Source organism: Electrona antarctica (genome assembly GCF_951216825.1).
Source record: "Electrona antarctica genome assembly, chromosome: 15".
Lineage (NCBI taxonomy): Eukaryota > Metazoa > Chordata > Actinopteri > Myctophiformes > Myctophidae > Electrona > Electrona antarctica.
The window spans coordinates 42,348,516-42,374,592 of record NC_136796.1 but is presented as its reverse complement, the minus strand read 5'-3'; the positions used below and the strand labels follow the sequence as shown (position 1 = coordinate 42,374,592).

Below are 26,077 nucleotides of genomic sequence, written 5' to 3'. Positions count from 1 at the left end.
TACTTTGCGATACAACGGTATTATGCACCGAAAATAGCCCAAAGATATATACATATATATTTTTGAGTGGTGCAAACCACTCCAACAACTGGCTTTGTACCCGTGTTTGTTCGTACCGAAAAAATTTGCATGGTTGCTGTGGTTAGTATGTGACGTCACTGACATCACAGATGCTTTCCTGGTTCTAATGTACAGTAACTATAACAATAAATGTGTAGTTGCACCACTCAGTTCACACGGGTGTGATTTGTATTATTATTATTGTTTTGGTGAGCGATACCATCATACCACGTAGTATAAATGATGCCTGTGGTCTTATGTGTGATCTATGGCATCTCTCTCTCACACACAGGGCGCGCCAGGAGCTGCAGGGAATACTGGACTTGCTGTAAGGCAGCACTTTTACCAAAGATGACATTTTGACAAAACTAGCTGTGTGTTTAAAGTTGATAATATTACTCTAACACCGTGCCTTCTATTTCTGGGCTATTTTCTGCTTCAGGGCCAAAGGGGTCCGGCAGGCATCGCTGGACCTCAGGGTCCCGCTGGACACAATGTGAGTATACAGACAAAGAATACCGTTGCTGTTTATGTTTATTCAACTCAACTTTCAGCATGATCACAGGTTTTAAAAGACAGGTGCCATTAAAATCACTGAATTATTTTGCCGATCACAAATATAAAACTTCATATTTGTGGGGACATATTTGGGGACATATTTGTTGCTGTCGGGCAAAAACCTCTTATCTCCTTGATCATACCACAGCGTGGTCACGATGCGACTCAGATGTATAGGACCCAACATGCAGAACAGACTGGTAAAGGCAAGAGAGGTCAAATGCAGAGGGATTTATTCACACAAAACTCAGGAATACATACAGGACAGGAAACACTACAGAACACCATAACAACAACTATACTCTAGCAGGGAACAAAGGGAACTGAGGGTTTAAGTAGGCAGGGATAACCAGACACAGGTGGTAATCAACATAGGGATTGGCTGGGAGACTAACAGGACACAGGTGGAGAAAACTAGTAATCACAGGTAGGGTGAGACCAAGGGGCCAGTGAGGCTTTCCAACGTTGAAGCACTGGGCCCTAGCGGTAAGAGGAGGGACTGCAGGCGGACCCGTGGAAGTATGACGAGGAAACCCCGTGCAGCTGGGCTTTAACGTTGAGCGCGTTTGCACTTCCGCATTTTGGGCACCACATTTTGGTGCCCAAATCGAAAAAAGGCGGAAGTAGACGGTCCTTCCGGGTGCTTCAAAACGCCACTGAGCAACTTCCACTGACATTAATAGCGGGGGGGGCGGAGCTTCGCGCCAGATCAGTCTCTATCCTTTTATATACTCTATGGTTTAAGTAGGCAGGGATAACCAGACACAGGTGGTAATCAACATAGGGATTGGCTGGGAGACTAACAGGACACAGGTGGAGAAAACTAGTAATCACAGGTAGGGTGAGACAACAGAGGTAACAACTTAGAGTATATATTAATAGAGACGGCACTGGATTTCTCCTCCCATCTACTTGCATTAAGTTGCTCAAAAGCGCATGAGGCGATTTCACTCCTCCTTCCGGGTAGGAACAGAGTGCATTCTGGGATGGAACACATGAACGCGCCGCCGTTGACTATCATTGCACGTGTTCACGTGCGTTCACATATGAAACAGCGTTCACGTGTCATCAGGAACGTGCGCAATGATAGTCAACATCATGTGTTTGGGTCCAAACTGCAATACCAAATTCGGTACAGTATGATGAGCATTTTCCATTATGTTGTACTATATTGTCTTATTATGTTACCTTCATTTAATTAAATTGCATTAGAGGTCTGAAAGGAATTCTAAGCAGTAGTTCCTTAATCTGTTGCATATCACGTCACCATCAATATGGATTTATGAAAACACCACAATCTTGCCCTTGTCCCAAATGAAGGGGTTGGCGGGCAGACCAGGAGAGAAGGGATCGCAAGGAGAGCCTGTAAGTAATGACATGGTCCCTCACTTCTACCTCAAAGCCACGGCCAACTCCTCAAATGTGTCTGGAGGCATGCACCATGCAAATTGAGTCTTCATTTACAAGTACCACTATGATTATCGTGCATTTATTGAAGTACCGTATAATAGCACCAAACAGGCACAAGTGCAAGATTAGAATTATATAGTAGACTATAGGGGTGTAACGATACATTTTAACAACGATACGTATCACGATACATGGTTGACGATACGATACATGGACGATATTGGTTCATTATGGCCATACGATCCGATACGATTCAATGATTTGAAATCGATACACAGTAACTATTTAAAATGTATTGACATTATTAAACTAAGTAATTAATCCCCTCTTTTTCTTTTATCTTGTAAAAATTGCTAAATACCACACACAAACATGTAGTATCGATACAATTGATTATGTGCATAGCAAAACGATTCGATACCGATTATTTGCATTGCAAAACGATATACGATACATAATCAATGTTGCTGTTTTCATTTCGATATACTTCGTTCATGAAAATGACATCGATTTTTCGATGCAGTTACTATATCGTTACTAGACTATCATTCATTCATGAATGAATGAATGAATGAATTCATTCATGAATTAATTAAATAATTAATTAATTAATTAATTAATTAATTAATAATTAATTCATTCATGAATTTATCATTCATGTGTTCATTCATGAATTAATCATTCATGTGTTCATCCATTCATGTTCATCCATTCATGTTCATCCATTCATGTGTTCATCCATTCATGTGTTCATCCATACCTGTTTCTCAGGGAAAAGGAGCGGACCTGTCTGACTTGAACCTCAAGGTAAGGAGCTCTTCCACCCGTTCCTCTCTCTCACAAGCTGATGATAATTATTAATCAGTCATTCAGTTACAGTCATTAGAGTTGACAGTATGATGTCAATAACCCAGCAGGCACCTTACAAGAGAGGACAGTTGTTATTGCTAGTGACTCAACACTCACTCACTGTACAACCAATTCCTACGCATGCCATCAGGACGACGCTATACGATAGCTTACAAAGTTGGGCCCCCTCAAGGAACCCTGAGGGTCCCTGAACCCCACTTTAAGAGCCACTGCAGGCCTAGTACTTTGTGTAAAGTGCCTTGCAGAGTCGAACGTAATCGACGCAAGAATACATACGCAACGGAGGGTGAGAGAAATGTCTCCCCTTGCGTCGCGTCAGTTACGTGATCCGTCTCGATCCGTCCGGTTGCGATCGGATCCCGAGCCAACGCAACCAAATTGCTTGCGTTACGAATAGTAGGATCAAGTATAAGGCATTTATTTGCGGGAAAAAAACAAAAAGTTATTATTGACACTAGTAGCATTATCACCATGCTTCTGCTGCTGTCTTCTAGGATGTGTGTAATGACTGCCCCGCCGGACCACCCGGGTCCCCCGGTCTCCCTGGCATACCGGGGGACAAAGGATTAACCGGAGCGGCAGGGAAAAGCGGACAAGACGGCTACCAAGTACGACAAAAAGGCTGTTAATGACATTAACCCATTCAGGCCTGACGTCGAAATTAAAAAAAATGTTTTCTAAATCATGACAATTTTCTGAAAGATTTGAGGCACATTTTAACGATTTTTCAAAAATAGCAGACCTACAAGTTCATAGCGCGCCACTCGGTGGCGCGCTATGAGCTTGTAGATCTGCTATTTTTCAATAGCTAAATTATAACATAATGTTTAAAACACCAAAAGTTTAACCCAAAAATGGGTTAAACTGCTTGTAATAGGACGGACGCCTGTTTCCTATAGCATAAACCAGAGCCTTCTATTAGAGAGTTGCGTCACCTCCGTTCACTTCATGGGGCCCAGGCATAGTGACAAAGGCGTGAACCGGAAGTTTACGGAATGTCTATGAGCGTTTGTCACTATTTCGAGTTACACAAACCATGTGGACCGGTTGCGTTTTCTGCCCCCTCGTTGACGCAACTTTCTAATAGAAGGCTCTGGCATAAACCACATTTTGAAGGTTTTAAATGTTACTAGAAGCTTTGTCACTGGTCGGAAAAAAACCTGGTCGATGACTAACCAATTAGGAAGTAGACAGGCAAATCCGTCGACCAATGACAAAGCTTCTAGGAAAATCTTTGAATGCAGATTAAAGATTGCGGCCCCTAGATGTGTGACAGAGAGCGGGAGCGTTTTACCCATTGCTGTCTGTCTGAATACCAAAAAAGAAAGAAAAAAAGGGCATTCAAGTTTTGACATATTATTGCTTATAGCTGCTTTAAGTGAAACATTTACCACCACTGTCTGTCACCCTGGTGTGTGTGTGTGTGTGTGTGTGTGTGTGTGTGTGTGTGTGTGTGTGTGTGTGTGTGTGTGTGTGTGTGTGTGTGTGTGTGTGCGTGTGTGTGTGCGTGCGTGCGTGCGTGCGTGCGTGCGTGCGTGCGTGCGTGTGCGTGTGTGTGACGGATCGGAGTGCTCTCTCAGTGTCATTAGGCAGGTGTCCTCCGGGGGCATCGGTGAGCGAGTAGTGACCCGGTGACACTGTTGTTGATTGTAGCGTGTGCTGTGACAGAGACTGATGGCCTTGCTGTGTCATTTTATTACAGGGACCACCCGGGCCGGTCGGACCCTCAGGGCCTACCGGAGCAGAAGGAGCCAAGGTGAGTCCCCAAAAAGACAATTCGACATACTGTACAGCCCGTACAGTATGTCGAAATATTTGTATATTTGTGTGGACAGGGAACACAGGGTGTTGTAGGAAATTGGATACTTTCAATGTACTTGAAATTATTTGTATTTTTTTTTTTTTTTTTTACAAAATGTCTCTTCATTGAAAACAATAAAATGATATTTTCTTGAATACACTAAAAATATATTTTATTGAAAACAATACAATGATTGTCCCTGTTAAGTCCAGCAGTTTGAAATGGTTGCAGTGTCTTATCTATTCCTGGAATAAAACTCACTTACATTTTGCCTCATTTCTCACTGCAGGGCATCAAAGGTGACAGAGGCCCTGGAGGCGGACCTGGAGACAAAGGAGACAAGGTCTGAACATTGATCATTACTGTACTGTAAATATACAGATTCAATTCATGATTATGGAATTTGAAAGTTGTGCTAAATGTCTTCTGGTTTCATGTGTGTTGACAGGGACACCAAGGGCCACCGGGCCACCCAGGAGCTGCTGGCCTGATGGGACAACCTGTAAGTGACATAATTGTCCTCCTGGGCCTATTGTGTGTAGAATATGTCTGTATGTATATTGTGTATTGTATTGTATACTTTTTTTATTGTATACTATTTATGAATCTGTGCTCCATACCATGTGATCATGGTCGTGAGTTAAATAAAATTATGTCGATGATGAAGAACTGTGACCCTTCTGACCCCCTATCCGGCGCCCCTGGTTGTCTGCTAATGTCTGGAACTTTTCACTCCTTTAAAAATACAAAGCGATTAACCGACGTTATTCCATCCATGATTATTTTCCCACTCCTTCCAACGTGATCCACCTTTTCTTTTCTCTCCCTTCAGGGAAATGATGGACAGCCTGGCCCCATGGGGCCCCCGGGATTCCCTGGAGAGAAGGTTAGCCTGTGCACTGTAACCCCAGAGAACACATCATCACCCATATGTGTCATTATTGTCCAGACCTGGCGGTCCCTCTGGTCACGGAGGCCAAGCAGGCTGGGGTAATAGTGGCCATTCAGCATCTGTTGTTGTTGTTGTTGTTTTTGCGCTGATGTCGTGTTTGTTGCTCTGCTTTTCTTTTTTTAACCAGGGCAAGGAGGGTCTCAAGGGAATCCAAGGACCTCCAGGTCTCCCTGGCTTGATGGTATGTGGATTGTGGAGGGAAATGGATCTGATGCACAGATGTAATGCAAATTAAACCGTCACTGTCACAGGCCTCCATTGCTCTGTAGATGTTTTATCAACCTGTTTGCCACTGGGACAGAACCCAGACAGCGCTTCCTTCTTCTGCTCTATAGTATACCTTAATTTCCTTTTGATCTGTATCACAATGAAAACTTTTTTTGTATGCATAAGTACTACTACATAATTAGTAATTACTACTACTTAATTTGCCAGTTATTTGGGGGCCCACCTCTCAGCCCCGCAGGCCGGGAACCACTGAGCTAAAGTGATTGTCTTTGTCCTTCAGGGTCAGCCTGGTAAAATGGGAAAAGATGGCAGAGCCGGAGAACCTGGAGAGTCTGTGAGTAAACTTAACCACTCGCTCAATGACGCTCATTAAGAACTTTAACCCCTCATTAAAGATGGAGTGTTGTGATTTTTTACAGTTTTTCATGTGTCTATGAGGTAGACAGTACTTCATTAGACCCCTTGGTGTGGTTGTTATGTGCAATGGGAAAGTCTTTGGTAAATGGTAAATGGTGCATTTATATAGCGCCTTTATCCAAGGCGCTTTACATAGATTGTGCATTACATTCACCCATTCACACACACATTCATACACCGATTGCGGCGGAAGCCATGCAAGGTACCAACCAGCACATCGGGAGCAATTTGGGGTTCAGTGTCTTGCCCAAGGACACTTCGACATGTAGCCAGGAGGAGCCGGGATTCGAACCGCCGACCCATGGATCATTGGACGACCTGCTCTACCTCTTGAGCCACAGTCGCTCTTGCATTTAGGATTTCTTCCTAAATTGCATTTAGGGTTTCTTCCTGGAGGCTGAAACCTTGACAGTCAAACGTGCCAATGAAAAAAACAGTGATATAGTGACATCACAATATCATCCCCTCCCCTAACCCATTCCCCTTTATCATACAGCAACAGCTGTGGGTGCGGCTTCAGTTCAGGTGGATCACCACCCACCAGGCAAACCAGGCAGACTTAATGAACTGGTGGGCGTGTCCACATAAAAACGTCATTTTAACAAATACTGTACACACCTTTTTGAAAAAAATCTTCCTCCTTATATAATAATAATAGCTGATGATCATGTTTTAGGGTCGAAATAAATCACGGCACTCCATCTTTAAGAACTTGAGCACCAGCCTCCCTATTCCGTCATGAGAACATGCAACAACAATAGCTGATCTACGAGCTCACAACACTTCACAATGCAATGCATTGTAGATCAGAACACTAGGAAATCACAGATCAGAAACAAACACTGTGACATCTTCAAACTAGCAAGTAACACAAAGAACTGAGGTTTTAAATACAAAGGGATAACACAATGGGATAACCAGACACAGGTTATCACAGACACAGTAAGCACAAGTGACGATCAACACAGGGATAGGCTAAAGTACGTAAACAGGACACAGGTGAACAACAATTGCTAAATGCAGGACTGGTGATACAAAACATATAACCGTAACTAAGGCAAACAGGAAACACTTGTTTGTGCAAAGTAAAACCTTATCTAAAGCTAATAGAAACAAGGTATGCAATACTTCACAATGATATAAACAAGGCGATGCAACAGCGATACAGAACATGACACGGATCGTGACAGAGGGTAGTAGTCAGGTTCAGGTTCAGGTTCATTTATTTGTTTGTCCCTGAAGGGCGATTTGGTTTACAGCAAGGCATAACAGGCAGACACATGAATCACATAAAACACAGTAAAAAGAACATGGTACACATAAAAATAAACAGTTCAAGGTTTCAGTGTAGCAAAGGAAATTCATAACGGCGACAAAGTTAAAAAGTTACCTCCTCCTCCTATCGTCATTTAAGGCCTGGATAGACACAGGCACGAAGGAGAATTTATACCTGTTACTTATACCTGTTAGTCGTAGGGTACCAAGTAATGTGACACTGATACAGTATAGTGAACGATGGTCTTAATTGGGTCAAGGACGGTCGACTGCAAGCCCATCCATCCTTAGCTTGGGTGTATCAGTTGATACAGTACTTGTACAGTAGGCAACCAATCACACAATTATGACAATGGAGAAGCTTGTTGATCTGTCAACACAATCTGGCAATCTGGCAAAAAAAACTGCCAGAATCACACATTCTGTAGACATGTAGCCTTATTTCTTATTGATTATGTCCATACTAACTATTTTGGTTTAATAGGCCCTGGACTATCTTCAATTCAGTGTAGTTGAAGGGCCTGTACACTCTCCACGATGTTAGGTGGCCACCAGTGAGGCTTTGTACACACACATATCAGACGAACATGCTCTGTGCTGTCCGTGTTTCATGGCCGCCTCAATGCTTTTCCAATGGAAGTCACGTGGTTTGACTAAACAGTTGTGTGTGATGGGGGGAGGGGGGCAATCAAACACAAGTGTTTGGTCAAACCACGTGACTTCCATTGGAAAAGCATTGGGGCGGCCATGAAACACAGGCAGAGCACAGCACAGTTGTTCTTTATTTGTGTACGAAGCCTGAGCGAGGCAAAAAACAGAGATAGGAAGTTGAGTCGGCATGTTTCAAGGCTGAACAGCAAGTACTTACTGTTCTTGCTTATGTTAGCATAGATGAGTTAGCAACATCATTATACGTTAGTTTTTCTCCAGTTATATGTTCATTGTTGTCCTGAAAGCTCAGTTTATGATTGAAACCAACAACAACCTGCATGGGATATGAAGCCTTATAATATAAAACCCATCACAGTGGATCTGGACCCCTGTGCTCTGATCAGAACCTGAACTAGCAAACAGACCATAAAGGCTCATTCATAGTCTGGATTTTCGGTGGTGAGGTGACCACCGGAGCTGAAATAACGTTGAGCGGTGGTGAGTAAAAACAGAGAGAAGGGCTGGAGCGGTGGCGGTGGTTTGCTCTTCAACCGCGGCTCGTGACGTCATGTTGTAGTTCGGTGGTCACCTCACCACCGGAAATCCAGACTATGTATGAGCCTTAAGTATATCATCGCTGTCTGGCAGAAATAAACCTCGTATCATCTCTCCATTTCAACTTTATGTGTTTTCATAATTGAATGCCCTATTTATTTGTGTCGTGCAAAAGTACTAGAAGCGATACAGTACAGTCCATATCTTCAGAGGTTCACTATTGATTGATTGATTGAAATATGTATTAACAGTTTGCAGAATTACAGTACATGTCAAGCACAAACTCAATACAAAGACTGTTAACTGGTGGAGTGGACGACCCAATTAAGCATTACACTTGTTTACAAGAGGCACCATGTTCAATTCATCATCATCATGTTCAATGCTTATGCTGTCATTTCAGGGCAAGCAGGGAGAGCCTGGCACACAAGGCAACCCTGGACTCAGAGGTCTCCCAGTAAGTACAGTATATATACTCACAAACTCAGTGGCGTGCACATATAGACACTAGGGGGTGCTAGAGCTAGTGCCCTTTTGGCAATGTGCCCTTTTGAAAGAAAAAAAAACGTTTTTTGTTTTTTTTACAGTGTACACTGTACAGTATGTGGACCATGGTGACATTGGTCAATTCTTGATAAAAAGCTTCTAATATATTATTTAGGCCCCACAATCTATAAATGTCACACTATTAAGGCAACCGGCCGGTTCCACGCGCTGCACAAGGTGCCCTTTTTTCACTTGAGCACCTGCCCCTCTAAATGTCTGTGCACGCCACTGCACAAACTGTTCTGATTCAATGCAAATTGAACCGGTGAAAGAAAAATGGATGGAGTGGTAATTATCACTGTGTCCATACAGGGCTTCAAGGGACATAGGGGAGAGCCCGGCCCTCCTGGATCAAAGGTCAGTATATTAATTATAAAGTTACCATCCACAGGTTGTGTATTGTCTGATCTCTCCTGAGAATGTTCGGTTCAGATGTCTGAACTACAATAAAGCAGATTTACTGTATTGTTCAAGGCCAGTGCGCACCACTGTGCAGCCATCTGCTACAGCAGGGTTCCCCAATTAATTTTCCTCAAGGGCCATATTTTGACTAGGGTACCAGGCTGGGGCAGAGTCCGCACGCACGAGGTCGAGGTCTTGACCCCATTTGAAAAGGATGCCCAGTTTGACATGCATAGGCTACTGACCCCCATTTAATGCCATTTATATCTGGGACCCCCCCCCCCCAAAAAAAAAAAAAAAAAAAAAGCTACAGATTGCTTTTTTATTTCTGCCAGGTAAGCCAGACCAGAGCGGAGGATGGTGCGTTTGTCCCTGTATCTGTGTCTGACCGCAGTTCAACATTCAAGATTCAATACTTTATTGCCATGTCAACAGAGTTGATTGGAATTTGTTTCAGTGGCACTCACTGCAGTAACGGGGGATAGAGACAACAATTAGAACTACACAGCTGGCCTCAGCGGTCCAGGCACCTTGGCTGGTAATCCAGTCTGGCAGTGTGCCGCGGGTTCGACTCCCGATCCCGACGGCCTTTACTGCATGTCTTCCCCCCATCTCTCTCCCCATTTTCCTGTCAGCCTACTGTCTGTCCCTCCATAAAAAATATAAAATAAAGGCGAAAGCCACAAAAAAAAAACATAACAAAAAAAATAAAAATAAAGAACTACACAGCTGCAGCCATATTTCGGCGCTGCCCTCAGCTTTCTTGCATCTCGAGACCGCCTCCGGTGAGAGCGAGAGAGCTTATTTCAGTCAGATAAGTTGACTGATGATCAGCATCGTATTTCACGTCCCAATAGGCCATGGAACTTATAACCGAATATGGTTCAAATCTCTCAACGACAATTTGTTTAGGCTTACTGTAAGCTTGTCCTTGTACCATATAGGACCCTCACATACAACAGATTATGTTTTATTAAGGCATGTCCTCTAGTGGAGATGTGAGCTTCATGGAGCTTACAGTACATATGTGACCAGGTCTAGCAAAATGGTCCTCATCTCGCCTATAATGAAAAGGCAGAAAATCTAAAATAAACTTGATTTTTTTGTGATTTTCGTTTTTTTTTTCAGATTAACACAGCTTGAATGTTGAAGAAAGTTTTCATTCGAACAGATTATTGATTTGGGCAAATTAAATGTATACATTTATAAATCAAAGTAGGCTAGCCAGCTCTAGGTGTTGAAATGTTGTGAACATTCAAAGGGGATTTTCTCAGCTTTGGGTAAAACGGCACAATCATTTTAAAATCATATCTCCTTCAAATATTTTCCAATTTCATTGAATGATACATCATATGAAAGCTTACATTCTGTACTTTAATAATCTGTAAAACTGAAAAATTACTCTGGTCGAGATGAGGCCCTATTTGCCAGACCCGGTCACATATGTCTCCAGTAGGATCTAACTTTCTCAATAGAAGAGTAGGTGAGACCACCAACAACCACTGCAAATTACTAGTTATATTGTATTACACAACATACTAGTTAAAATAACACTTTATTCATTAACATGAATCCCACATTGTAGATTTAAGAGCCAATGCAAGAACAGAATCATACACCCATAATGTGTGCATACAGCATCGTGCTTCTAGGCTATATCATCACATGTCAAGATGAAACCGTGTCAAGACGTTTTCAAGACTTACTCTTTGAGAGGCGGCGTCACACCTGCTGGGTTGGTCTGTCCTTCAGCGCACACGCACACACGTGCACAGTACACACACACACACACACGCACGCACGCACGCACGCACGCACGCACGCACACACACACACACACACACCCACCCTCAGGAACCCTCAGGATGTCTGCCACCGCACCATGACCAATAGCACGGCTCATTATTGCCAGCTCTGAGTCACACAACGTGCCAGGCAGCCAGGCAGACAGACACCTCAGCCCTGGAGCGAGGTGCTCTGTGCAACGAGGATGGTTACAGCTCTCTGACAGCGTGGCAAACTTAACTAGAGGAACTAGCTGTGACGTTGAGTTTCTTCTTCTCACCCAAAAACTTGTCTTGTAGATTGTGGCAGAATCCACCTCCGTTCCCCTTTGACGAATTCGATCCAATTAACGTCAATCAAATTGATGCAGTATTCGATTAGATTTAGCGCGTTCACTTTGATTTATGCGGCGGAGATCGTTTTGGCACCGTGTTCGCACTACAACCTTTGACTGTGTGATTGATTTGGTATTGGAAAAAATATTGCCCAAAAGTGTTTTTTTCCCCTTTTTTTCACGCACGCACGCACGCACGCACACACACACACACACACACACACACATGCGCTTTGATAATAGCACGTGCAATATCAATTCATGTGGAATCCTACAGGATATGGGTTTAGGATTTCATTGTGAAATTGAGGGATATGTAATAGTACGTCAAGTCAATCTTTTTATTTTAAATGCTTTGGCCAATTATTTTAGTGCTACCGTAGTTATTTATTTTAATCATTATTAGAGTTTATTCTATTTCATTTCAGTTGTGCTGTTTTTTAACAGAGCCATTGTAACGTAATTTCGTCCCATGCTGTCGAATAAAGAGGAACCTGAACTTTAACTTGAAACTTCTTCACCGAACTCTCTCTCTCTTTTGGTTTTCAAACAGGGTGAAGATGGAAAGCCTGGGTTGCCAGGGCGCGAGGGAAAATCTGGAAAAGAAGTAAGTCCGATCAGTGTTGTTTTTGGCAGCAAATTTTGATTTTGGTTTTAGTCATAGTCTCTTGAATAGTTTTCATTTAGTTTTAGTCACATTTTAGTCACCTGGAATGTTTTAGTGTTAGTTTTAGTCATCATGGCTTAGTTTCCATTTAGTTTCCATTTAGTTTTCATCAGTGAAAAAAGGTAGTCGACGAACATTTTTCGTCTTAGTTTTAGTCGACGAAAACAACACTGTTTTCCACCAGGGTTGAACCGGTTCGGTTATTTTTCCCCCGACTATTATTGAACCAGTTCAGAGTGTTTCCACTGAAAATGAATTGGTTTAATTGGTTAATTGGAACTGGAACCAAAAAATGTCCGCCAGTCCTGTGAAAGCACAAAGGTTCCAAGAATCTAGAATGGAACCAGTTCTAGAACCAAAGTTATTTTGGTGGAAAATGGGGGTCTGGGGGACCCCCAGAGGTCCTTGAGGGAGTTCCAGGGGGTCTGGGGGACCCCCAGAGGTCCTTGAGGGAGTTCCAGGGGGTCTAGGGGACCCCCAGAGGTCCTTGAGGGAGTTCCACGGGGTCCCCAGCAAAATGAGGAACAGTTTACTTTAATCCTATTTCAATACTTCAGCTATTCGGAAATAAGCAATCTCACAACGTCATGACGACGCACCGTGAGCTTGCAGATCGGAACATTTTGAAACTTTTGGAATGATTTTGAAACATTTTAAAACATGTTCTCATATTCTCTTATTAGGGGGGGGGGGGGTGTATACCTGGTACAAAATGTTTTCAGATGGGGGTCTGTGGGTCAAATAGATCCTTGACGTGAAAAAGTTTGAAAACCACTGCAGTAGTATAGAAAGTTTTTTTGCATTTACGTCAAGCAACACATTGTAATGGTTTTGTTTTGTGTTCTTGTGAAGGGCAGTAAGGGTCCTCCAGGGCCTGAGGGGATGAACGGTCCGAGAGGAGAACCGGTGAGTCATGGCATATGACATTTACTACTGAACAGCACATGTCTTAAAGACAGACACATAATGACAGTAAGTAGCACTGATGTCCCATTGAATCTCTCTCTCTCTCTCTCTCTCTCTCTCTCTCTCTCTCTCTCTCTCTCTCTCTCTCGCCCCATCTCCTCAGGGCAAAGCAGGTGAACCGGGGCCAGGAGGAAAGCCAGGCACGGCTGGAGCTCCGGTGAGTCATCTCTCCTTTTGCTTTATTTAGATGGAATTGGAGCTGTCGAGAAGACGGGGGAACGTCTGAGGTTAGAGAGGAGGTGTGGAACGATGGACGTGTGACGATGCAGCTAGGGCGCAGGGCTCGCTACGTCCAGGCCTGGAGGCGTCGTTCAAGCGCGATTAACCCATTTAGGCGTGACGTCGAAATTAAAAAAACGTTCGCTCTGAAAGAATATATATTCAAAGATTTGTGCCGCATTTTTACGATTTTTCAAAAATAGCAGACCTACAAGTTCATAGCGCGCCACTCGGTGGCGCGCTATGAGCTTGTAGATGTGCTATTTTTCAACAGCTAAAGTATAACATAATGCTTAGTTAAAACACCAAAAGGGGTTCCCGCCCAAAATGGGTTAAAATTCTGAAACCGGCAACATGACGCAAGTTATATCTCGCAATATAAATTAGGAATGAATGTCAAGGTGTCATGGTCGCACCTGGAACTAATTATTATTCATGACAATGATGAAAGCAAAAGATCAAAGAGGAACTGAAGGCAGTAGTCAGAAAGAAGAGCGGGTTTACAGCAGGGGGTCTGGAGGCGTAAAGTAACTAAGTACACATTTACTGAGAACTGTACTGAAGTATTTCCAACTTTCAGTACTGTACGTTTACTTCTACTCCACTACATCTCAGAGGCAAATATTGTATGTTTTACTCCACTACAACTACTTGAAAACGTTTGTTAGTTACTACCGGTATAGTTACTTTGTACAAAACATACAGTAACCACTTCAGTCCTACTGTATATACATTTCTAGAGGCTATATAGGCCGGGGGAGTCAATTATATTACATTATACTGTACATTAGATGTACAGTATAATGTGCATAAAATATTAGTCAGTGTTTTGTGTCACTTGAGTGGACGACTGATTTGATCCAGGCGAGCATTAGACAAAATAAGATGTATTGATTCAGGTGTCGTAGCAGCAACATTACATCAGTAAGAGGTACAGGTTAGATTATTAGGGACATAAGATAGAAAGAAATAAAAAGCATAGACTCAGAGACTGACACCAGATATTATTGCTTTTCTATTTTAAGTAAGTGCAATAAAATTAGTATAGGTGTGTTTAGAACTTTCAGTAAAGCAATGTTCTGCTGCTGCATTATGTGCAAACAGGTGGTATTCAGGGTCGTTGCGTGATTAATAGTTTTGCGTATCCAGACAACTATTCCACAATCTCCGAATGCTATATAGAGTCTGGAACTACACCTCCCGAAATCTGAATCTGGTTCAAAATATCCTTAGAGCTTATTTTTTTCATTTCCATTTCTGCTAAGCAGCAAGCTATATGCTTAGATTATTTCTATTCATATTAGATAAATGTGCGCGCCTGTAAAGACGAAGCAGAAGTGGGGAGTGGAAATTGCGAGAGGCAACAGTCTGGCAACGCAAGACTAAGTGATTACCAACGAGCACTTCCAAAGTCCAACACTTCGAAAAATAATCACCTACAAGGAATTTCTTGACAGGAAACATAAACATGTCTACGGTGGATTTTTATGAAACAAACACTTTGCAGATAGAAAGAGGATAATTGGAGCTTTTCATACAGCTGCAATGTTGGTGACTTTGACGTCATTTAATACAATCAGACTTTTCTGTTTGGATGTGTGGTCTGTCAATAGTTGCCACCCTGCCATTAACTTAATGGCAAGATGGAGTCCCTTGCAGTGTACATAATGAATAATCCATCTGCTACAGCTTGGAATGTCCCCACCGCGAGATTATTTTAAGATCTTTTTGATGAGAGAACAGCCAAAATGTTAATCAGTCTCAATCCTAGTGTGTAATGACTGTGGGATTCAGTGTGATGAGCGGCCATGTTGTCTGCTTCCACAACAGGGTCAGTTGGGAACCAAAGGAGAGCCAGGGAGCCCAGGGTTACCTGGCTTCAGTGGACCTAAAGGCCCTTCGGTAAGTCGTTTTTGGCAGCACATTTTGATTTTAGTTTTAGTCATAGTCTCTTGAATAGTTTTCATTTAGTTTTAGTCACATTTTTAGTCACTTGGAATGTTTTAGTGTTAGTCTAGTTTTAGTCGACTAAACATCATAAGATTTTAGTCGACTAAATCTACAGTTGATTTACGGCCTTGATGCCGTCGTAACGACTGTTTTTTTCACTTGCTGAAAATAGCCGATCTACAAACCCACAACGCGTCGCAGCGCGACGCGTTGTGAGCTTGTAGATCGGCTATTTTCAGCATGCAGCTAATTGTAAAATGACTTATAGTGGATCTCTTGTCCATTAGTCCCTTCCTAACATTTTAGTTTGTTGACGAAATTGTGGATATGTCAGTATATTTAGTCTTAGTTTTAGTCACCATAGCTTAGTTTTCATTTAGTTTCCATTTAGTTTTCGTCAGTGAAAAAAGGTAGTCGACGAACATTTCTCGTCTTAGTTTTAGTCGACGAAATCAACACTGGTCCGTTCTCCATCTCCATTCTCCACTTGAGTGTTTATTTCAATCCCCAGGGTCCATCGGGTCCATCCGGTCCAGAGGGAAAGCAGGTGAGCAGCTCCTAGAGTTTTACAGTTCATAGTTTTAATGGATATACAGTACTACTGTTAGACGGATGATAGGGTTTTGGTTTACTTATGAGCCTATAGAGCGTCGCAGTCCCGCCCCCTTGCATGACGACGCCAGGCCCAGGAAATGAATCCCAATGCATTTTTCCCATAGACATTTCAAAACGTATTTATTTAAAGACCCTTTAAGCGTCGTACGAAGCCAACTTGAGTCGTGACAAATCATAACAACAAACACAATATTTTGGACCAAACAAATAATTACAAAGAAGAAAAACAACAAAAAAAGTGTTGTAACCTGCCGTTTTTTTCTACTTTCTAATTCTTTGTTTGGCCCAAAACATTGTGTTTATTGTCATGATTTGTCACGACAAGAATTGGCTTTGTCCGCGGCGTAACCGTCTTTAAATAAATACTTTCTGAAAAGTCTATGAGGAAAATGAACAGGGAATCATTTCCTGGGCCCTGGCAGGGGGCTGGACTGCGACGCGATATAGCCTAGATGACTATTTCTATGTGTTTGATGTACAGTATTACCTTTATTGTGTTGTTCTTGCTTACTGTAAATCGCTCTGGATTAAGAGTGTCTGCTAAATGCCTAAAATGTAAATAAAGTACTAGTGTATAGGCTACAGTACTCAAGTACTGTAAGATGTTGAGGTATTTTTACTTCCAAGTATTTCCAATTTTCAATATTTTACTTATACTCAACTACATCTTAGGGTTAAATACCATACTTTTACTCCACTACAATTATTTGAAAACTTTAGCTACTAGTTGCCTTATAGATTATTATTATTATTACAAAACATACATTAACAACTTCAGCCCTATGCTTCTGCTATTTCAAAATAGCACAGCTTGTAGATCTGCTATTTTTTCTGCATAACGACCATGTTGATACCAATGCTTTTGTAGTTTTACTCAAGTAAATGTAGAATTCCTGACTTTGAGTATTTCTACATTGCAGTATTGATACTACTTGTACTTTATAATAAAGAACTTGAGTACTTTTTTCCACCACTGACAAAGTTGTGAATCCATCCATACATTTAAAACGATGAGTCTCTGTATTTATTTGATTCACACGGTGTGTTTTTCCAGGGGATGTCGGGCAGACCTGGCGACCGGGGCTTCAAAGGAGAAAGGGTGAGTATGTGTGCAGCGTAGAATAGATCCTGGTTCCTCATTATCCTCCAAACAGGGTGAAACAGTTGAAGGTGATTTTGTCATCATGGACGCAAACCAACCATCATCTGGCACGTTACCGTTATATTCTCATCCCACTGCTATAATTGGAAAGCCGTGGCTTGTGCGTGTTCAGTAAAGGGTCTTCATGTCTCTCCGGCATTTAATAAACAGAAAGTACATTTTCAGATGGGTTTGCCAATTTCATCCCAGCAGGAGAGGTGTTGTTATCAACGTTATAGTATTCCAGTTCCAATTTCCGTCTGCTCATCGCTTCCAATTTCATTTTGTTATCCTGTATCCTATATAAATTCTCTCTCCTGACTGGGTAAAATATCCCATCATGTATTTCCTGTTTACTATAAAGAACTGGAGAGACGGGGATAGACTCCAGTAATAGAACAAACATTCTGTAGCAATGATTTCTATCAGAAGAACGTAGAGCTTTTTTTTTTTTACTACCTTTAATATTTTGGTGGTGTGGTCCATGATCGTGAAACTACCTATTTAACCCATTTAGACCTGGGAACGATTCTACAAATGCCTTCATTACACTATGTAATGTTCCTTTATTATTACCAGTAATTTACTTTATTCATCTATGTTTTGTTTTCTTTGTCCCCCCCATTGTACATTGTTGATGTGTTGTAATCTCGGCACCACTGAAAAAGAGGGTCTCAGCCCTCAGTGTGTTCTCCGAGAACTAAATAAAGGTTGAAATGAAATGAAAATCCTGACAGTTTTCTGAAAAACCTCATGTTTCTATGTCAGTGGTTCTCAAACATTTTCATGTCAAGGACCCCAAAAAATATATGTAATTGGCCACCGACCCCCATCTGAAAATATGCTGTTCCAGGGACCTCCCCCAGAAACAAAGTTTTGAGTTAAAAACGCTCGCTCTGAAGCATATATTCAAAGATTTGCCGACAAGCTCGTAGCGCTACGAGCTTGTAGATCTGCTATTTTTCAATAGCTAAAGTATAACGTAATGCTTAAAACACCAAAAGGCGTTCCTGCCTCGGATGAGATCGCCACAGCGATGTTCAACTGGTCACTCACTCACATGTATCTATTTTTCAGGGCGACCACGGAGGAAAGGGCGATAAGGGACAAACGGGAGAGTCCGGTATGCCTGGAAACCCGGGCATGCCCGGCAGGAAGGGCCACACGGGCATGATGGGCATGTCAGGACCCCCGGGAGATATGGGGGCTCCGGGGGGACAGGGGTCTTCTGGAAACCCTGGTCAACCAGGGCCAAGGGTGAGTCACATTAAATTCACACACAGCCAGCATTCATTCTTTCCTTCGTTGTTTTGGAACCATCAGGGTAAGTTACTGTAACTCTGAGAGGGTACAAAATGGAACCAAATGGACCTGTACGTTCAGAGCATAGAGCTCAGAGTTAAATTAACACTGAGGGGCCTATTTTATTAGGCATCTTATAGTTACATTTTTATTATTTGGGAAAACATTTTAAAATAGTGAAAATATTCGTGCACAGTGTGTCGCTGCATTAATTAGACGCTGCACAAAAAAGGTCCCAGAGGAATTTACAGTGTAGATTAGGGTGCTTTTACTCAAACCGGGGCCCTTGAAATAAAAAATAATCACAACAAAAAAATAAAAAATAAACAACTAAATAAATGCAACTATTTTCTGATTCTTATTGTTATAACGAGAGACGAGAGGGATTTATTACAGTTTAGGACAGGAAGCAGAAATGTCCAATAGGGCTTTAAGCAACTAGTCGACTATTGAACTAGTCGACTAAATCTACTAGTCGACCTTGTTGGTACTAGTTGACTAGTACCAACTAGTACTTCCCGATTGTGTAGGCCTCAAGATCAGCTAGATTATAGTTATAGTCCCCAATGCACACAGTTTATAAATGTACAAATATATATATATTTTTTACATAATAGGTAGTTAAACAACTAGTCAACTAGTAAAAATGACTAGAAGTGAAAGCACTAATTGAACTTTGACCTTGTGACCTGCATCACCAACCCTGTGTCTAATTGAACTTTGACCTTGTGACCCCGTAGGGAGAGTCGGTATCACTGGAACAGATGAGGAGGCTCATTCAGGAGGAGCTCTCCAAACAATTAGACGGTAAGAGGAGTCATGTGACCTCCGCCTCATTCAATTATACCTGCACAGTCAGAGCTCATTGTGGTTTGTGACGTCTTGTTATGACGTTTTTATAGAGTGTTATTTGAGGGTCACGGCACGTCTGTTCGCTGTGTGTTCTCTGTGTGCGTGCGTGCGTCTGTGTATGTGTGTGTGTGTGTGTGTGTGTGTGTGTGTGTGTGTGTGTGTGTGTGTGCGTCTGTGTCTGAGTGTGCTTGCGTGCGTGCGTGTGTGTGTGCGTGCGTGCGTGTGTGCGTGCATGCGCGCGTGCGTGCGTGTGTGTGTGTCTGTGCGTGTCTGTGCGTGCGTGTGTGTGTGTGTGCGTGTACTTGTCCCTCACAACTAGAATTTGAGAAATAGACAAAGATACATATGTTTAAAGTTAGGATTACAAATGTGGAAATGATTCAGGGTAGCTTTAGTTTAGGATATTAAGGATTGGACATTTCGAGGTTAGGTTTTCGGGGGTTGGGGGGATCTACTGTAGTGAGTTAGTTGTGCGCTGATATCACACACCAACCTTTTCAATGCTGTCCTAAAATGTCGATGTCCTCATAAGTATAGTGATACAAACGACAAACAAAATAATACTATACCTGCTGGGGCACGTCAGGAGAGAGACTATACCCAAATACAATGCTGGAGCACTCGACTGGTCTGCACGTATTTTGTTATTTTGCAGCGGTGACTTTCTCGTGAAGTCCCCATGTATTATTCTCTCTGATTCAAGTTGTCCCTGTTGAGCATCGATCGACAAAGCCCTTTCCACCTTCAACTGGCTGAAGCACGCTGGACTATTTGTACTGTGTAGTAAACGTGTGTGACTGTGTGTGTGACTATATGTGTGTGTGTGTGCGTGTGTGTGTGTGTGCGTGCGCTGCATCTCATCTCCAGCCAAACTGGCGTACATCATGGCTCAGATCCAGCCGACCCACGTGAAGAGCACAGCGGGAAGGCCGGGGCCGCCCGGGTCATCGGGCAAGGACGGCACCAGCGGGCGACCGGGCCCTCCGGGAGAGCCTGGCATGCCCGGACAGAACGGAGGAGACGGAATCAGAGGACCCATGGGCCCTAAAGGTCAGAGCTGAACCCATTCCAGTCTGGGACAGTGTGGTTTTTGGTTTTTGGTTTTAGTCATAGTCTCTTGAATAGTTTTCATTTAGTTTTAGTCACATTTTAGTCACCTGTAATATTTTAGTGTTAATCTAGTTTTAGTCGACTAAATATCATAAGATTTTAGTCAACTAAATCTATAGTTGATTTAGTCGACTAAAATGTATTTTGGTGGGCGTTGATGCCATCGTAATGAAAATAAAAAGATATATTTTCAGCATGTGTAAAATGATTACACTGGATCTCTTGTCCTTTTTCGTCATAGTATTAGTCGACGAAATCAACACTGGAACCCATTCCGTCTGGGAAAGAGTCATTTTAAATAGTGGTGTCACGATAAAAAAAAAAGCAGATCTATACCAGCTCATAGCACGTCACTTCGTGCTGCGCTATGAGCTTTGTAGATTTGCTATTTTATAAAAAATCTTGAAAATGTTTGCAAATCTTTGAATATATAATGTTTTAAAGCATTTTTCTTTTACTCAAAACTTTGTTTCTGACGGTAACTGGATAAAAATAATTTGAGATGGGGTCCACGGCCAAATACATCGTAGTTTTTTGGGAGCACCACTGATATGCTAGCAACATGTTATTTATGTATTTTTTTTTTTTTTTAACTGTTAGGATTTAGAAGACATTTGTAGAATAGAACAGGCCATCAGTTCTTAATGGGTTCATGTTCATAGATTGTATACAGCTTTCATAGACCTTTCACGATTACATTAGTTAACATTGAACCAAATCGACATCATTTTGCATCACTCATCATGGCTGTCCATCGTTGACACTAATGCAGTAATGCAGACTAGTAATCATAGTGATCATGGTTGGTTTCTTGACTCCTTGCAGGCGAGAAGGGATCCAAGGGAGAGAAGGGAGATGCCGGAGTGGGTGACAGAGGAGAGCAAGGCCCCATTGGTCCCATGGGTAACTTTAACCTTCTTACTGTTCATTCATAGTACTATTCTCTCTTATGTAGACGATGCATTTTCCAATCTACTGCTCTTTGTCCTGGATGCCAAATCCTGTTGGTCAGCTATTAACCTCCGGTAGCTAGCTATGTTGTTGTTGAAGACAGCTGATTTTAGCCAAGTGAACTACAAGATTAATCAGAGCCCAGATCACACTATAGCCTGCATGGAAATTAATCCAGACTGATTTGACTACGTTGAGCAGATGTTATTATTATTTTTCAATGTAATGTGGCAGTGTTTTCCATTATGTAAAACTCGAGTCACTTGCCTACATAATTGGTGACATTTGGAATTACGAGTCAAATAGGAACCTGGCCAGACTGAATAGTGAAGTGAGGAGAGAAAAAAAATGTGCGCGCGTGCGTGCGTGCGTGCGTGCGTGCGTGTGTACAGTTGGAGGCCATCGATATTGTCCTTTTCTTTTTGCTGAGGTTTGCGTGATCTGCGCAAAAGGACAGTTAACCCATTTTGGGCGGGAACCACTTTTGGTGTTTTAAACATTGTTATAATTTAGCTATTGAAAAATTGAAAATAGCAGATCTACAAGCTCATAGCGCGCCACCGAGTGGCGCGCTACGAGCTTGTAGGTCTGCTATTTTTGAAAAATCGTGAAAATATTTATTTCAGAAAACTGGAGGATTTAGAAGGATTTTTTTAAAATTTTGAGGTCAGGCCTAAATGGGTCAAATGATAAGGGACAATATCGGTGGCACCCAACTGTATGTGGTGTTATGTCACTATGTCAGGCTGAGTCTCTCTCCACCCTCTGTGTTGCACCCGCTACAGGTCCCGCTGGCATGCCGGGCTACGGCAAGGACGGGAGCCCGGGACAAGCCGGAGCGCAGGGAGAGGCAGGGAACCAGGGGCCCCACGGGCCCACCGGCCCAACGGGACCCACGGGTCAGTGTGACCCCAGCCAGTGTGCTTACTATGCCAGCCTGGCTTCAAGACCCCACACCAAGAACGTCAAGGGGACTTAAAAAACAAAAGAACCCCACAAGAAACACCCCTCCACTCCACACACAAACACACAACACACACACACACACACACACACACACACACACACACACACACACACACACACACACACACACACACACACACACACACACAGACACAAGGAGGCTTGAAGTCCAGCTATATTTATGAACTTGGACGTGTCACGATGTTGGATCAAGAACTTTGTACTTTGTAAGGATGATAACCTCAATGTGGAATTAGAGGCTGAAGCAATATGAGCTGCCGGACGGTCAGATTATTTCTTTTGTTTTTTGTTTTGTGTATGAAGGTTTGGATGGGCTGGGGAAGGAACACGGTGTGTGTGATCTGTTATGAAGGTTTGGATGGGTTGGGGAAGGAACACGGTGTGTGTGATCTGTTCAAAACGTAATGAGGGGGATTAGCGGGCAGCTATAGATTGGTATTATTCCCCCCCCCCCCCCCCTCCCTCCCTCCGTTCTCGTATTTCCCATAAATAAATTATTGAGAGATTTGTTTAATCATTTTTAGACCACTGAGTCTCAACCTTGTATCATATCAATGACCCCCAGTTTTGTTATGCGTTGATTAAACCACCTTTACCTTATTTAAAAATGGGAAAGTGCACGGTGTCATTTTCGATTTTCGTCGAGTATTCAAAAATAGGAGATCTACAAGCTCACAGCGTGTCACTTCGTGCCGTGCTGCGAGCTTGTGGATCTGCTATTTTGGGAAAAATCTTGAAAAGTGTGATACTGATTTAGAAGGCCTTCGTAGAATTGGCCTCAGGTCTTATTGGGTTTTTAATGTAACTCTATGGAACCACATCAGAGCATATATGGTGCCGTGTGTACACAACCTCAGACTTAAGGCCAATACATAACATACTCCGTCCGACGCCCGAATGCCATCAAAAGGCAAAACGACGTCATTCAGAACTTTGGATGGGTCTCTCAGAACTTTCTTCGGATGCTATTGCATCCCCGACATGTTCTATATCCTGAGGAAGTTCAATGATTGGTCAGAAGTTGGGATGGGCGGTGATTTATTTTCGTTTGGTTTCCACATTCAGCCCATATAAGGCTTTGTTCTCTAGTGAGAGTGGTTCTTTTGAAGAGACATGATTGGCTGCGGAGGAGAGGTACTCATAAGAGTCTCATAAGCCGAACTTCCGGTACAAACAGATTCATTGTTCAGATTACTGGTGTTCAGAACTCACAAGAGTTCGGTGGCAGTATATGTATCTGCATTTTGTCTCTCCCGAAGGTTTTACGGACAGGCCTGGCCGAAATAAGTTCGGACATCGGTCAAACTATTTTCAAGCATACTGTATGTATGGGGCTTTATGGACATGTGGCTCCTAAATATTGATCAATTTGCTGGGGACCCCCTGCAAACCCCCAAAGCACCCCCTGGGGAGGGACCCCATGTTAAGAACCAGTGCTTTTTAGACCAACAATTCCTTCTCAATCCACCCCCCTGGGAGTGAGGATTTGGGTTGGTTGGTTTTGTATCATGTCAGTATTTATTTCAAAGGTAGGCCTACAGTACGTCCCACCAATACCCCCCCCCCCCCTCCCTTTATGTCTCCTGCTGGGGGATTTGTGCATCTTTCCCTGCCTCGAGCTGAGTTTCAGTCGCATCGATAACCGCAAAACGGTCGACCGGTGAGTGTGCTGGTAATTATCCAATCAGGGCAATCCAAATTCGATCGGTCCAGAAGAGAAGAACGGTGAGGAGCATCATTCCCAATCACCCGACAGTGATGGGATGTGCGGTGGAGTGTGTAGAGCAGGGATCCCCAATAGGCGGCCCGCGGGCCATTTGCGGCCCGCGGAGCGCCCCCTTGTGGCCCCTGGAAAAGAAATCGTTTTTTGTTTTGTTTTCGGGGGTGTCCCAGATATAAATGGCATTAAATGGGGGTCAGTAGCCTATGCATGTCAAACTGGGCACCCCCTCAAGGACCACTGGTGGTCCCCGGACCACTGGTTGAGAACAATTTTTAATTAATTAATGAAAAAATAAAAAACCCAATTTTTCGTGCGTGCGGACTCGGCCCCCAGCCTGGTTCCCTAGTCCAAATATGGCCCTTTAGGAAAATTAATTGGGGAACCCTGGTGTAGAGAGATGTGCTGAAAGAATAATTGTGCATTTTTTCTTGTCTTTTGAGTCGAGGACCTGAAATGTCCAGCACAGGACAGGAGTGCGCAGTGTTCAGATGTGTTGCGGTAGCTAACATAATACTGTATTCTTCAATACGGATTTGTTAAAATAACATTTTATTTATTCAAAAAGGTCCCAGATTGCAGCTTTAACGTGATATTGTCACTGCTTTATTCCAGAAAGCAAAGACTGCTTTCTTATTATTATTATTATTATTTTTTTTATCACTACACAAGGCCATGAAACTTTGATCACATTCAGGAGAGTAATCATCTAAAGATAAAAGAAGAGAAACCTATTTCTGTTTGTGTTTAAGTTGTTTTTTTTCTTTTATGCAATTATAAAATGAGTTCATGTTAGCATGCAGCTTTAGCAGCAGAGAACTTAGAGATGTTTTTGAGGGAAAGCGGGGGTATTATCTTTCTGCCTCTGTTCACATTTTAATTTAAAAGGCTCCCTGTTCCAAGCTGCTTTTCTATGGATTTGCCACTTCCTCTCTGGTGTGTGTAGCTCATTAACCAGCAGCCCTGTGACACAGACGGGCTCCGCGCTTTCTTCGCTCTTGGGCATCGCTTTTGTTATTTTGTACCTTGGAGCCGCAAAATTAGAGAGTTCCTTCCCTGAATGCTGATGGAGCGGACCATTGTTGTGTGAAGCATTCTGAACAACGTCTTGCCCTCATGTCCCGCCTGGACCAATTTACTCCCCTCTCCCAAAACCTCAGATGTGCTTGGTTTTTAAACAGAAGAAAGAGGAGCATTTTTTCAGGGAACCCAACCACGGTATTTTTTTTTAAAGGGGCATTTGAGGTTTTACAGTATAGATAAATTGATCGGGGCTTTGTGAGTTTCAGCTTGCAACGGCTTCTGACCTCTAAAACAATACGGAGTGGAGATTAAAAATACATACATTTTTACAGTACATTGTCGCTGTCGGGCAGAAACCGCCTATTTCAACTTTTTGATTTGTTTGTAAATTAATACACTTCTTCGTCATACTACAGTGACTGACCCACAAAAGTAGCAAAAATAGCACACAACTTCGGCAATTTTTATTTAATTTTTTATTATTATTTGAATCCTGAAAAAATAATAGTATGAGGTTTCCACCCGACAGCAACGATATGTACATTCATGATAAACCAGATCTGTTTTTCATGCTTCGTTCTTGAGTGTTATTCTGGAATGTATATGTGTATTCTACAGTAGGCACTGCTCCCACAAGACCTTTGAAGGTTTCACAACGTTAATTTTCATTTATTTTTATTTTTCGTTTTTCTTTTAGGTTTTATGACCTCAATTACATCCAAAAAACCTG

General features: G+C 42.5%; 1 protein-coding gene across 1 annotated transcript in view; it reads left to right on the top strand.

Annotated features, from left to right (window-relative positions):
• Positions 1-22,617, top strand: part of col22a1 (collagen, type XXII, alpha 1) — a 103,087-nt gene extending 80,470 nt beyond the window's left edge. The window contains exons 42-65 of the mRNA XM_079521831.1: positions 353-388; positions 503-556; positions 1,939-1,983; positions 2,800-2,835; positions 3,393-3,506; positions 4,601-4,654; positions 4,989-5,042; positions 5,148-5,201; positions 5,532-5,585; positions 5,779-5,832; positions 6,160-6,213; positions 9,181-9,234; positions 9,636-9,680; positions 12,398-12,451; positions 13,364-13,417; positions 13,581-13,634; positions 15,527-15,598; positions 16,158-16,193; positions 17,316-17,360; positions 18,480-18,659; positions 19,445-19,511; positions 20,424-20,606; positions 21,492-21,569; positions 22,403-22,617. Coding sequence (XP_079377957.1) covers positions 353-388; positions 503-556; positions 1,939-1,983; positions 2,800-2,835; positions 3,393-3,506; positions 4,601-4,654; positions 4,989-5,042; positions 5,148-5,201; positions 5,532-5,585; positions 5,779-5,832; positions 6,160-6,213; positions 9,181-9,234; positions 9,636-9,680; positions 12,398-12,451; positions 13,364-13,417; positions 13,581-13,634; positions 15,527-15,598; positions 16,158-16,193; positions 17,316-17,360; positions 18,480-18,659; positions 19,445-19,511; positions 20,424-20,606; positions 21,492-21,569; positions 22,403-22,596 — 1,725 coding nt within the window. The 3' untranslated portion in view covers positions 22,597-22,617. The remainder of the gene's footprint in view (positions 1-352; positions 389-502; positions 557-1,938; positions 1,984-2,799; positions 2,836-3,392; positions 3,507-4,600; positions 4,655-4,988; positions 5,043-5,147; positions 5,202-5,531; positions 5,586-5,778; positions 5,833-6,159; positions 6,214-9,180; positions 9,235-9,635; positions 9,681-12,397; positions 12,452-13,363; positions 13,418-13,580; positions 13,635-15,526; positions 15,599-16,157; positions 16,194-17,315; positions 17,361-18,479; positions 18,660-19,444; positions 19,512-20,423; positions 20,607-21,491; positions 21,570-22,402) is intronic.
• The last annotated feature ends 3,460 nt before the right edge of the window (positions 22,618-26,077 follow it).